Source organism: Macaca fascicularis, chromosome 19 (genome assembly GCF_037993035.2).
Source record: "Macaca fascicularis isolate 582-1 chromosome 19, T2T-MFA8v1.1".
Lineage (NCBI taxonomy): Eukaryota > Metazoa > Chordata > Mammalia > Primates > Cercopithecidae > Macaca > Macaca fascicularis.
The window spans coordinates 3,390,492-3,402,814 of NC_088393.1; the positions used below are offsets into that span (position 1 = coordinate 3,390,492).

Consider the following 12,323-nt stretch of genomic DNA (forward strand, 5'->3'; position numbering starts at 1 on the left):
AGACCCCAGAGGTCTGGGACTCCCAGCCACGTCACTTTTGTGATGCAGGTTTATCTTCTGCGTAGGGAACACGTGTCTGCAATGATTTGATCCACTTCTTCATAGACAATCATCGTCCCCGGTGGGTTATGAGTTCTGAGCGGGCAGGGACTCTGGGCCTTGTGTCTGTCACTGCTGTGTGCCCAGCATCAGGGCAGGGCCAGGCATACAGTGGTGCCTCTTGCATAGTGGATGAATGAATAAATGAACCAATGAAAACATGAATGAATGGTGTCTCAGTTCCTCCTTCCAGTCTGTGCCTGAACAACGCCTTACCTCTTTAGCTCAGACCCCTGCCCCAGCCTGCTCTGGGTTGGGGGTGGGGGGGTGGGAGCTGGGGTGGCAGATGGGACAAGCAGGGAAGGTCCCCTGACGTACTTTGGCTCTGTGTCCCCACCCAAATCTCATGTTGAATTGTCCCGTGTTGGAGGTAGTGGCTGGTGGGAGGTGACTGGATCACGATGGTGTATCCTCATGAATGGTTTAGCGCCACCTCCTCAGTCCTGTCTCATAATAGAGTTCTCACAAGATCCGGTGGTTTAAAAGTGTGTGGCACCTCCTCCCCTGTGCTCCTGCTCCGGTCAAGTGACCTGCCTGCTCCCCTCTGCCTTCCGCCATGACCGTAAGTTTCCTGAGGCCTCCCAGAAGTAGCAGCTGCTATGCTTCCTGTACAGGCTGTGGAACCATGAGCCAATTAAACCTCTTTTCTCTATCAATTACCTGTCTCAGACATTACTTGTCTTTTTTGGGGGAATGGGGGTGGGGGGTGGAACAGAGTTTCACTCTTATTGCCCAGGCTGGAGCACAATGGTATGATCTCAGCTCATTGCAACCTCCGCCTCCCAGGTTCAAGTGGTCCTCCTGCCTCAGCCTCCCGAGTAGTTGGGATTACAGACTCCCGCCACCACACCCAGATAATTTGTTGTTGTTGTTGTTTGTTTGTTGTTTTTGTTTTTTGAGACAGAGTCTCGCTCTGTCGCCCAGGCTGGAGTGCAGTGGTGCGATCTTGTCTCACTGCAAGCTCCGCTCCCGGGGCTCACGCCATTCTCCTGCCTCAGCCTTCTGAGTAGCTGGGACTACAGGAGCCTGCCACCACTCCCAGCTAATTTTTTGTATTTTTAGTAGAGACAGGATAATTTTTGTATTTTTAGTAGAGACAGGGTTTTCCATGTTAGCCAGGCTGGTCTCAAACTTCTGGCCTCAGGTGATCTGCCCTTCTCGGCCTCCCAAAGTGCTGGGATTACAAGCGTGAGCCACTGCATCTGGCCCGGCCTGGGTATTTCTTTATGGCATTGCAAGAATGGACTAATACAGTCCCCTCTGCCCCAACACCACTGGGCCTGCAAGGAAATTGCCCAAGTTCACAGGAAGTCCAGCTGGGAGAATGTCCCCAGCTAATGTGCACAGAGCAAATCTGGAAACCGAGGCCCTAGAAAAAAGCCACATAGAGACATCTCCAAGCAGAGTCCCAGACGGGTCCTGCCTTGCCTCCCCTGCTGCGTGTCCTCACCCCGCTCCCTCCACCTCCCCACCACCATTCCATTCCTCATTTCCTACACAGGTCCCCTCCTCCACCCTTCACCCCATCCCTCACTTTCTACACAGGTCCCCTCCTCCACCCTTCACCCCATCCCTCACTTTCTACACAGGTCCCCTCCTCCACCCTTCATCCCATCCCTCACTTCCTACACCCATCACCTCCTCCATCCTTCATCCCATCCCTCACTTCCTACACCCTTCACCTCCTCCACCCTTCACCCCATCCCTCACTTTCTACACAGGTCCCCTCCTCCACCCTTCATCCCATCCCTCACTTCCTACACCCATCACCTCCTCCGTCCTTCATCCCATCCCTCACTTCCTACACCCTTCACCTCCTCCACCCTTCACCCCATCCCTCACTTCCTACACCCATCACCTTCTCCACCCTTCACCCCATCCCTCAATTCCTACACCCATCACCTCCTCCATCCTTCATCCCATCCCTCACTTCCTACACCCATCGCCTCCTCCATCCTTCATCCCATCCCTCACTTCCTACACCTTTCACCTCCTCCACCCTTCACCCCATCCCTCACTTCCTACACCCATCACCTTCTCCACCCTTCACCCCATCCCTCAATTCCTACACCCATCACCTCCTCCACCCTTCATCCCATCCCTCACTTCCTACACCCATCACCTTCTCCACCCTTCACCCCATCCCTCACTTCCTACACCCATCACCTTCTCCACCCTTCACCCCATCCCTCACTTCCTACACCCATCACCTCCTCCATCCTTCATCCCATCCCTCACTTCCTACACCCATCACCTCCTCCACCCTTCACCCCATCCCTCACTTCCTACACCCTTCACCTCCTCCACCCTTCACCCCATCCCTCACTTCCTACACCCAACACCTTCTCCACCCTTCATCCCATCCCTCACTTCCTACACCCTTCACCTCCTCCATCCTTCACCCCATCCCTCACTTCCTATGTCCATCACCTCCTCCACCCTTCACCCCATCCCTCACTTCCTACACCCTTCACCTCCTCCATCCTTCATCCCATCCCTCACTTCCTACACCCATCGCCTCCTCCACCCTTCATCCCACCCCTCACTTCCTACACCCTTCACCTCCTCCACCCTTCACCCCATCCCTCACTTCCTACACCCATCACCTCCTCCACCCTTCACCCCATCCTGCACCTCCCCACACTTCCTGATTCTTTGCAGGTGGTGAGCTGACACCCCACCCCCACCACAGAGACGGGCACCATGCTGGTGGGAAATGCAGGATCCACTTTTTTATTGCAGGAAGACTATGTCTAGAGCGAAGGCTACACAGACCCCACAATGGGGGAGTGGGGACACCCACATGCGGGGGGAGAGGGGGTGGGGGCGGAGTCACAGCAAGCATGGCCTGGCACAGTCCTCAGCACCAGGGGTGCCCAGGCAGTATGGGCCAGCAGCCAGGGCAGGCTCAGGCCCCCTCCTATTGCAGATCCCCTCTCTCCCCAGGGTCGGGGCAGGGTCTGGGGTGGGAGAGGCCTGGAGGTGGGCAGGGCCCCAGGGAGATTGTGCTATCAGGGTGTGTCCCTGAGAAAGGGCCGCAGACCCCTGCCCAGCCTCACTCTCTCCGGCACCTTCAGAGCCCAGAAGCTACTGCCAGGACAGGAGAGGAGGCAATGTCAGCTGCTGGTGGGCCCTGGGACAGCCCAAGTTTTAGGGGGACCCCGCTCTGCTCAGACACAATGCCAGCTCTTCTGGGAGCCCAGTCCAGGTGCTGGATAGCAACACACACACAAGTATGCACACTCCCTCTCTCTGAGTGTGTCCAGTAAACATTTGTTGAGTAAACACACACATGAACACAGAGGAAAACAAACATGCTTGTACCAAATCAGACACGAGCAACATGTTATCTACATCGTCCCATGTACCAAATCAGACACGAGCAATACGTTATCTACATAGTCCCACCTGGCCACATGACTACAGAGACACATGCGTGCAATCTCTCTCTCTCTCTCTCTCTCAGTGTACAAAAGTGTGCGCACACACACACACACACGCTGCTTCCTCACACCCAATAAGATCAACACCTCCATTTCACCTTCCCTCGCTGACTTAGCTGCTGTGCTCCAAAGCCCCACTATGGAGAGACCTACATGGCACAGAACAAAGAGCAGCTTCCAGCCAATAGCCAGTGAGGAACTGAGGCCCTCAGTCCTGCAACAGCAAGGAACTGAATGCTGCAACAACCACATGAGCTTGGAAGAAGCAAATCCTTCCCCGATCAGGCCTTCAGATGAGACCTCTGCCTGGCCAATGCTTTGATTGCAGCCTCCTGAGATCCCGAGTAGAGGACCCAGCGAACCTGCACACAGGCTCTGACCTGCAGAATCTATGAGATAATAAACGTGTGTTGTTTCTGGTTGCTCCATTTGTGGTCATTGGTTACACAGCAATATCCAACTGATACAGATTTGGGACCAAAAGTCACATTGCTAGAGAGTCATGTTGCTATCGAGTGGAACAGAGATCGTGTCCCTCAATCAGGACAAACATATTTACAGATAAATACTCTCAGAAAAACCATATCACCCACTCCCGCAAAATATAGTCATGCTCATACAGGCACAAAAGATTCACACAGACACATCACAAATACCCGGTCTTGTTGACAACCATACACAGGTATCTACAACTACCCACCTCTCTATAGACCCTACACCACTATTACACACACAGACTGCCACGAAAACATACCATCCCAGACAGACACACACAGGTATACACACAGATGCACTTAGATACAAGTCACCCATCCACGCACCCCAGGTTGCACAAATACACCGCATACACCGTTCCATAGTCACTTCCGTGAATGTTGGACACAACCCTGTGGGGTCACGTGAGTGTGGCGTCACTCAGACTCTCTCACAAAAACACCGAGAACCTCATGGCTGCAGATACACCTGACTCCAGGACGCCACCTTCCCGGGTGGGCCCTGCTCTCTGGGACACAGGTGGTGGGGAGGAAGTGGGCGGGGCAGACCTCTGCCTGGAGGCCCCTCGGATCCTGCTGGTGCTGGGTCCTATCGGCTGTCCCTCTACCGGGGTATAATTGATGTCTCTCTGGCCAGGGCCCTGGGCACCCCCTCCTGAGCATCCCAGGTCCCCACCCACCATGCGTTGCTAACGTCTCTGTCTTGGTGGAAGAGACGGGTCCCCGGGTGGACGGTGTCTGGGAAGCCCTTCTACGTTCATGGTGCGTCTCCAACCGGGCAGTTGTGCTGTGGATGTGGCCGGTCCCCGGGGGTGGGACTCGGGGCTGGCAGGGGCACTGCTGCAGGCCCTGTGGTTATTGCCTGGTGGCCTGAGGCCCATCCCGCGGGCCCCACACCCCGGTGTGAAGACAGGAGAGAGCGGCATTCTGGGACCGGAGGAGGGGCACAGATCAGAGGTCGTGACTGGCCGGGTGGGGTTGGATGTATATTAACACCAAACAGGAGAAAAAAAGAAAAAAATATCTGAGGCTGATGTGCATTTTCAACTCCCCCCTCCCCCGGAAGGTCACAGTGATCAAATGTGAGGGACAGGACGCGCAGGTCTGGCTGGGGACACCCCAGGGAAAGAGATGGAGATGGGGAAACGCAGCCTCCTCTGATCCCGGCGGGAACAAGCAGCTCCTCTTGCCAGCTCCCCGTCCTGTTTTCCCATCTGCAGGACAAGGGGGGCCACCTCTAGCTCTTGGTTTTGGGGGGCGGGTACAGACAGAACAGGAGGGTGGAAAGAGAGCGGGGGAGGAAGAAGAGCCCCAGCCCTGCCTCGGGATGGGCAGGGGCAGCGGAGAGGGGGTGGCCTCGATTTCCCCAGCCGAGGTGTCGGAGGAAGGATGAGAGAAGAGGAGGAGGCCGAGGAGGGTGTCATTGTTGGGGGAGGCAGCGGGGGCCGGGGCCAGTGGGGGTGGGCGGCGGGCAGGTGGGCGTTCCGGGCTCACATGAGGGTGCATTTGCCCTTGACGCGGTCTGTCCTCTTCTGCTTCCCGGAGCGCTTGCCGTCGATGTTGAGGCTCATGTTCCGGCGGGTCTCCAGCGTCAGCAGCTCCTGGAAGAGCTCCTTGACGTTGTAGTTCATCTTGGCCGAGGTCTCCATGAAGGCGCACTTCCACTCCTGGGCCACCGCCTGCGCCTCGCGCGTGTCCACCTCCCGCTGCGTCTCGTCGCACTTGTTGCCCACGAGCATCACGGGGATGTCCTCCACGCTGCCCTTGATCTGCACGATGAGCTTGTAGATGGGCCCCAGCTCCTCCAGCGACTGCTTGCTGGTGACCGAGAACACCAGGATGAAGGCGTGGCCCTTAGAGATGGACAAGCGCTGCATGGCCGGGAACTGGTGGCTGCCGGTGGTGTCTGTGATCTGCAGCGTGCACACGCTCTTGTCGCAGCTGATCACCTGCCGGTAGGTGTCCTCGATGGTGGGGATGTACGTGTCGCGGAACGTACCCTTCACGAAGCGCAGCACCAGTGAGCTCTTGCCCACGCCGCCCGCCCCAAACACCACCACGCGGTAGTCATTGCTCTGTTCGGGCATCTTCCCCGCGGCGGGTGGGGGGCCGGGCCTGGGAGGGTCTGGTGCCGGCTGCAAGAACCCCAGACCGAGCCTGTGCGGAGAGGAGGGTCAGACGTCAAAGGCCACCCAGGCTGGAGGGGACAGCCCCACGCCCTAGGGAGAGAGGCAGACAGAGCGGCTTCTCAGAGGAGGTGGCTGCTGTGCCTCCTGCCTCCCGAAAAGGCCCATCTGCTTGCCGTGGCTGACTTTGCAGTTCTGTCCCGCAGGTGGGCACACAGCCAACACCCTTTGCTTACTCCTCCCTAACCAAATCTGGGGCCTGAGCTTCCCCGGGGGGCGCTGAGCTAGGAGAGGCGTGAGAGATGCCGGGATGCCCACGAAACTCCTTCCCCTGGTGCAGGTGTCCCTTCCAGGCTGTGCAGGCTTCCTCCTCTCTTCCCAGCGTGGCAGGGGCCCCTGAAAGCTAGCAGGTCTGCCTTCCACCTCTCGCTCCACACCTGCCTGACTCTGAGGCCTTGCTGAGCCATTGTGCCACCCTGAGCCTGTTTGGTGGATCAAACGGTGCCCGTCTCCAACAACCATGGGTCCCCTGCTCTTCCCCCACCCAAGAGATGGCTAACCCTCGTGGAAAACGCACATGGTGCTGTGTTTAAGATGCATGTGTCAGGGCTGCAGCCCTAGGTATGATGAATCAGTCGGCCAGGGCAACAGCCCTGGAAACTTGTATTTTATTTTATTCTTCTTATTTATTTATTTATTTATTTATTTATTTATTTTTAGACAGAGTTTCGCTCTTGCTGCCCAGGCTGGAGTGCAGTGGCTCAATCTCGGCTCACCGCAACTTCCGCCTCCCGGGTTCAAGCTATTCTCCTGCCTCAGCTTCCCAAGCAGCTGGGACTACAGGCATGCGCCACCACGCCTGGCTAATTCTATATTTTTAGTAGAGATGGGGTTTGTCCATGTTGGTCAGGCAGGTCTCGAACTCCTGACCTCAGGTGATCTGCCCACCTCGGCCTCCCAAAGTGCTGGGGTTACAGGCGTGAGCTACCGCACCTGGCCTTCTTCTTATTTTTTTTTAAGACCAAGTCTCCTTCTGTTGCCCAGGCTGGAGTTCAGCGGTGCAATCTCGGCTCACTGTAACCTCTGCCTTCTCGGTTCAAGTAATTCTCCTGCCTCAGCCTCCAGAGTAACTGGGACTACAGGCACGCACCATCACACCCGGCTAATTTTTGTATTTTTAGTAGAGACGGGGTTTCGCCATGTTGGCCAGGCTGGTCTTGAACTCCTGACCTCAGGTGATCCTCCCGCCTCAGCCTCCCAAAGTGCTGGGATTACAGGCGTGAGCCACCGAGTCCAGCTGGAACTTGTATTTTAAGGCTGCTCTCCTCACCTCCCATAAATGGGATCCTGAGGCTGGGAGTCTGAGAACCACAATTTGCAAATCAGGGCACCAATTTCCAATAGCCACCCCGGGAGGCAGGGTCTTGCAGCCCAGGTGGGACACAAACATACACAACCAGAAGCTGAATGGGAAAATCCCCGCTTCCTAAATTATAAAATCAAACTATGGCCTGGCATGCCCTAGGCCTTCCCGTTCAGGTCTGATGGATCCTTAGGAATAGCGTTTCCTGGGAGGGGGTCCTTTTGGCCTCTCTCTTCTCTCTTGGGCTCAGAGAGGTCCAGCAGCCTGAGGAGGTCACACAGCACAGCGGATCCTGAAAGGATGGAGGTGGGGAGAGAACCCTGGGGGAAGGGCAGGTGGCTTATCTCCAGAATTTATGTCCTCCCCTCCCCTTCCTCCTTCCAGTCTCTGGGATGGGGATGGGGAGTCCCCCAGCAAGGGGGTCTACAGTGGGAGAGAAGGAGGCACCAGTTCCTACTTGCTGTTGCACTTGGGGTGGGGGTGTGTTTATGGGGAGGGTCCAGAGGTTCCCCAGGAGCCAGTGGTTTGAACCTAAACAGGCACATTCAACTCCCCAAGCCTCCGTTCTCTCTTCTGTGAAATGCGAGCCACTGTTGGGACAAGTAAGGTGACAAGGTGGAGAAAGGTCCCAGGCAGTGCCCCGTCCAGCAGAGACTCCGATCACCACAGTGATCACAATCACAAGGGCTCGGGGCCGGTAGGCAGAGCACTTGGCCGTGCCAGTTGGTTGCAAAGGCACCTTCTGGATTATCAAGGGTAACAGATTTGCCAGAAAAAGAAAACAGGATGATGAAAGCGCCAGCTGACACAGTCCCCAGTTGTGATGAGCCAGGCAAACTTCTGGGCGCCTCGGCAATGCCAACTCATGTGATTGGCTGCCGGGTGTGTGGACTACATGCATAGTAATTCTGGACATTCGGAGGAGGCTGGGGGTGCTGGTGGTTGGGGGGAGGCGGCCTGCGCTGCAGACCCTGCCCTTTCCTGGGTGGGCGCCCTGAGAGGCAGGCACGCTGCTGTGCAGAAAGATGCCACCAAGATGGGCCTGGGGTCCTAACGGCCATGGGTTCTGTGGACCCAGACCCAGCCTTTGCCTTGCTGTGGGCGCTGATGCTCCAGCCCCCATCAGCAGCACTGTCCTCCCCGAGTAGCCCCGCGGGGTCTGGAATCCCTGACGAGGAAGGCGCTTGCACTCAAGAGCCCTGAAGCCCACGAAGCCCACGCGGCTTCCCACCTCCTCCTCCTGGGGGATGCGGGTGGAGGGCACTGAGTCGTGGGCACTGAGGCGGGAGCAGGAGGGGCTGGCTCAAGGTCACAGAGCAGGGGGGTGGAGGCGCATAGCTGGGCTGGAAGCCCACCCTGCTTGGCTACACTCCCGGGGTTTCCCGCCTGTGCCGGGCAGCCCACCCCCGGACAGCCAGGCAGGGCCACGGTACCCCAGCCCTGGGTCCCTGAAGCCCGGCTCCTGGCCGGACACGGCATGGTTGGTGGGGGCGGGGGTGTCAAAGCAAGCTCAGGGTCAGGAAAGCAGAGAAAGCCGCGACCCAGGGGTCTGGCAGGGGTCACGCCTGACCAAGGGTGGGGCGGGGGTCTGACCCGGGGCCGCCTGACCGCTGAGGGGTCTGATGGAGAGAGGGCCTGCTCTAGGGGGCCGAGGGCGCAGAGGCACAGTGCGGGGCCAGCCCAGGGGCGCCCCTTGACTCAGGAGGACCTCAGTGGTGGAGAGGAGGAGCCCACCCCGGGAAGGGGCGCGGAGGGAGGGGCTTGGCTGGGCAGCGGGGCGGAGGGCGAAGTGGGCAGCTGCAGGAGGGAGGAGGCCCTGCCCGAGGGGACCAATGCGGAGAGGGGCGGCGGGGTGGGCCTCGGTGGGGCGGGCTCGGCAGGGGGGCGCCCTCCGGGTGGGGGAGGGGAGGCGGCCGGGAGCTGTCCAAGGTGAGCCGCGGAGGGGCCGGCCGGGCTGGCGGGATGGGACCGGGGGCGCCCGACCAGGGGCCCTGGAGCCAGGCGGGGAAGGGCCCGGCCCCGAGGCCCGGGAGGGTGGGGCCGGGACAAAGGAGGGACGCGCGGCGGGGAGGACGGCCGGCGGGGGGCTGCGCAGGGACCCCCGCCCCGCCCCGGGCCGCCTACCTGGGCCCGCTGGTCCCTGCGGCGCCGCGGCCGCTGCTCCTGCCCGCTCCGGTGTCCGCTGGCGCCGCCGCCCCCCGCCCGCCCGAGCCGCCGCAGTCGCGCCCGCGCCGTCCCCGCCCGCCCGGCCCCGCGCTCCGCCCCGCCCCGCCCCGCCCCGGGGACCCGCGCCCACGGGGCCCGCGCGCCGCCTGGCCAAGGTCACCGCCGGCCCACGAGGGACCCCGGACCGCCACCCCCACGGCACCCCTGCCCGCGCCCGGGGTGGGGGAGATCGCCAGGATCCGGGACCCCCGCCTTGCCACGTGGCCACCTGCGCGCGCCCTCCCTCGGGATGGGAGCGTGGGGCCGCTTCCCGGGAAACCCCGAGTGGGGGCCAGGAGCCCGGCTCGGGAGGAGCAGACTCCAGCCGGGGGTGGGGGGCTTTGGCAGAAATACGGATAAAGGGGTTGCAGAATGGGGCCCCTGAGGCCGGCTGGGGCCCGGTCACACGCCGGGCGGGGAACCAGAGGGGTGCGTTGTGAATTGAGTCCGTCGATAACCAACACTCAATGAACAGGTTTAGAAGTGGGCGGAGGTGGGAGGGTTCAGGTCAGTGGGGTGCACCTGGAGGCCCACCCATCCCAGGGGCCTGGGCAGGGGCGGGATGGGGGTAGAAGTGGACTTAGCACTCAGTAGGGCTGGTTTTGTGGATTGGGAGGCAGCCCGTGGCAGTCGGGCCTAGGGAGGTGGGGGATGAGCAAAGGGGGCTGGTGCTACTCTGCAGAGAATGGGTTTGCGGTTTTGGGTTAGGAATATGTTTGTGTTCCCCCAACAGGAGGCGTCTTAGGGGAGCACTGGCTTTCCTGATGGCGTCTGTGTATCCACGAGACCGTGACTCCTCCTCCATTTTGGAGACCTGGAGGCTGAGGTTCCTTTTGGCCTCATCGGGCAGATCCCAGAGGAGACTGGACTTTGGGGTCCAGTGACCAGGTCAGAAGGTGCACTCACGGGTGAGTGTGAGTGTGGGACAGTCCCAGGCCGCAAGGCTGTTAGAGGAAGGCGCCCCTTGGTGGAGAGGCCAACTCTCGGACCCACAGGGGACTCTCCGGAGTCAGAGTGGTCAGTGGGTGAGAGGCTGGTCTGGAAGGTGGTGAGCTCCCCGTCACCAGGCCTGTGAGCAGGTGCTGCAGCCCCGGGAAGCCCTTGGCACTCAGCTCCTGGGTTCTCCATGGCCACCATTTCCATGGCCCTGGATGAGGTGGGCCCTTCTGCCTCTGCAGAGACTTGGCACTGCCCCCAAGACCACTCAGTCCCGTCTCCTGTTGCCACTGAGGCCGGGGCACTGAGGTTCGTATGACTTTGGTACTCTGCTTCTCCCTGACTTGACCCCACTCTCCCTCCTGGCCTCTAGACCCCCGCTCTGCAGCCCTCCTACTCTGCCACTCAACGCTCCAACTGGGACATGGGCCTCCCCTGCTCTAACGCCACCCATGGCTCCCTTCTCCCAGGTCAAGGTCCAGCTTCTCAGCCTGGCATCCATGGCCTGGCCTGAGTGCTCCTGGTGTGCACCTCCCTCCTGCCCTGACCCCAGCCCTGTGGGAGCACCTCAGAGCATGGCCCGGCCCCTGACCCTCATCTGGGGGTGCCCTCAGCAGGAGATGGAGACAGCCCCGAGGCAGACAAATCCCAGCTTCTGCTCTACATGGCTGCCCGCAGGGAAGTGCCTTCTCCAAGCCTCGGTTCCCCCATCTGTCAGTGACGTCACTGTTGCCCGCCTGTAGGGTTGCTGGGAACACACGGGCAGGGTGCCCACCTACACGGGGCTGCTGGGCACCCAAGCACTCAGACCGCAGCCCTGCCCCTTCCCAGTCTGCCTGCCTGCCTTCGTCTCCTGAGTGACCCGCCAGCGTGGGGCAGGGCGTCGGGCTGGCTCCCTGGCTCCTCCGGGCACCAGCTCAGGCCGGGGCAGGCTGACTCATAGGTAGGAGAGTGGGCAGGGCAGTAACTCCACGCTGCGGCTGCTATTTATAGCTCCCAGGCCAGGCTGTGGGCCGAGTGAGCTGGCGAGGCCAGGCCCTGTTCCCCTCCTCACTGTCCCTGGGGAACAGAGGCTCCACCCCTGACCCGAGCACCCAAACTAGGACAGCAGGAGCCTCTCCCCCATGGCGGGCCAGGAAGCAGAGCGTTCGTCCTGGCCTTTGTGAGTGGCGGTGGGTGGGCGCCCCAGCTCTGCCTCTCCTTGGAAAGGTCCATGATCCAAATCTCAGGGGCCAGGGCACTTGCACACTGGGGCGCTGAGCAAGCCGGGACTGGCACTGGAGTTTCCTGGGTTCCCTGCTGCCTCTCCTACCCGAGTCCCTGTTTGGAGAGTCCCTGGGTGTCCTGAGAGGCACAGAGGTGGGCGAGGAGGACTGAGGCCGTCTGCATCTTTGCCAAGGAGAAGAGGACCCGTCAACCTCTCCAGCTCCTGAGCTGGGCGGGATCCACAGGCGTCCACACTGAGTCCCCAGGGTGAAACCGGGGGAGTCTGCATGGATCCCGCAAACACAGAGTGCCAGTGTAGTGGGTGCTGGGCTCTCAGCCGTCTGTACGAGGCCACTGTCCCTGCTCCCGTCTGGAAACTGCTGCTCAGAGAACGGAAGCGGCTCGCCCATGGTGGCCCAGTGGGGAAGAGGCCCGTCCAGATCCATCAGGC

The 12,323-nt window shown here is 60.2% G+C and overlaps 1 protein-coding gene across 2 annotated transcripts; it reads right to left on the reverse strand.

Moving 5' to 3' along the window:
- Positions 1-2,806: 2,806 nt before the first annotated feature.
- DIRAS1 (DIRAS family GTPase 1) lies at positions 2,807-9,747 on the reverse strand. 2 transcript variants are annotated; one of them, XM_045380292.3, is made up of 2 exons: positions 9,650-9,747; positions 2,807-6,193 (listed from the first exon to the last, which is right to left on the reverse strand). In XM_045380292.3, exon 2 carries the CDS (start codon positions 6,121-6,123, stop codon positions 5,527-5,529), a length of 597 nt encoding a protein of 198 aa, XP_045236227.1. In that variant the 5' UTR covers positions 6,124-6,193; positions 9,650-9,747; the 3' UTR covers positions 2,807-5,526. The 2 variants fall into 2 exon arrangements, with proteins under 2 accessions (XP_045236227.1, XP_045236228.1); XM_045380293.3 differs by having other exon boundaries at positions 2,807-6,255.
- Between the last annotated feature and the right edge of the window lie 2,576 nt (positions 9,748-12,323).

Excerpts from the sequence above, each read along its gene's own strand:
- DIRAS1 (XM_045380292.3), bottom strand. The coding sequence starts at position 6,123 with ATGCCCGAACAGAGCAATGACTACCGCGTGGTGGTGTTTGGGGCGGGC.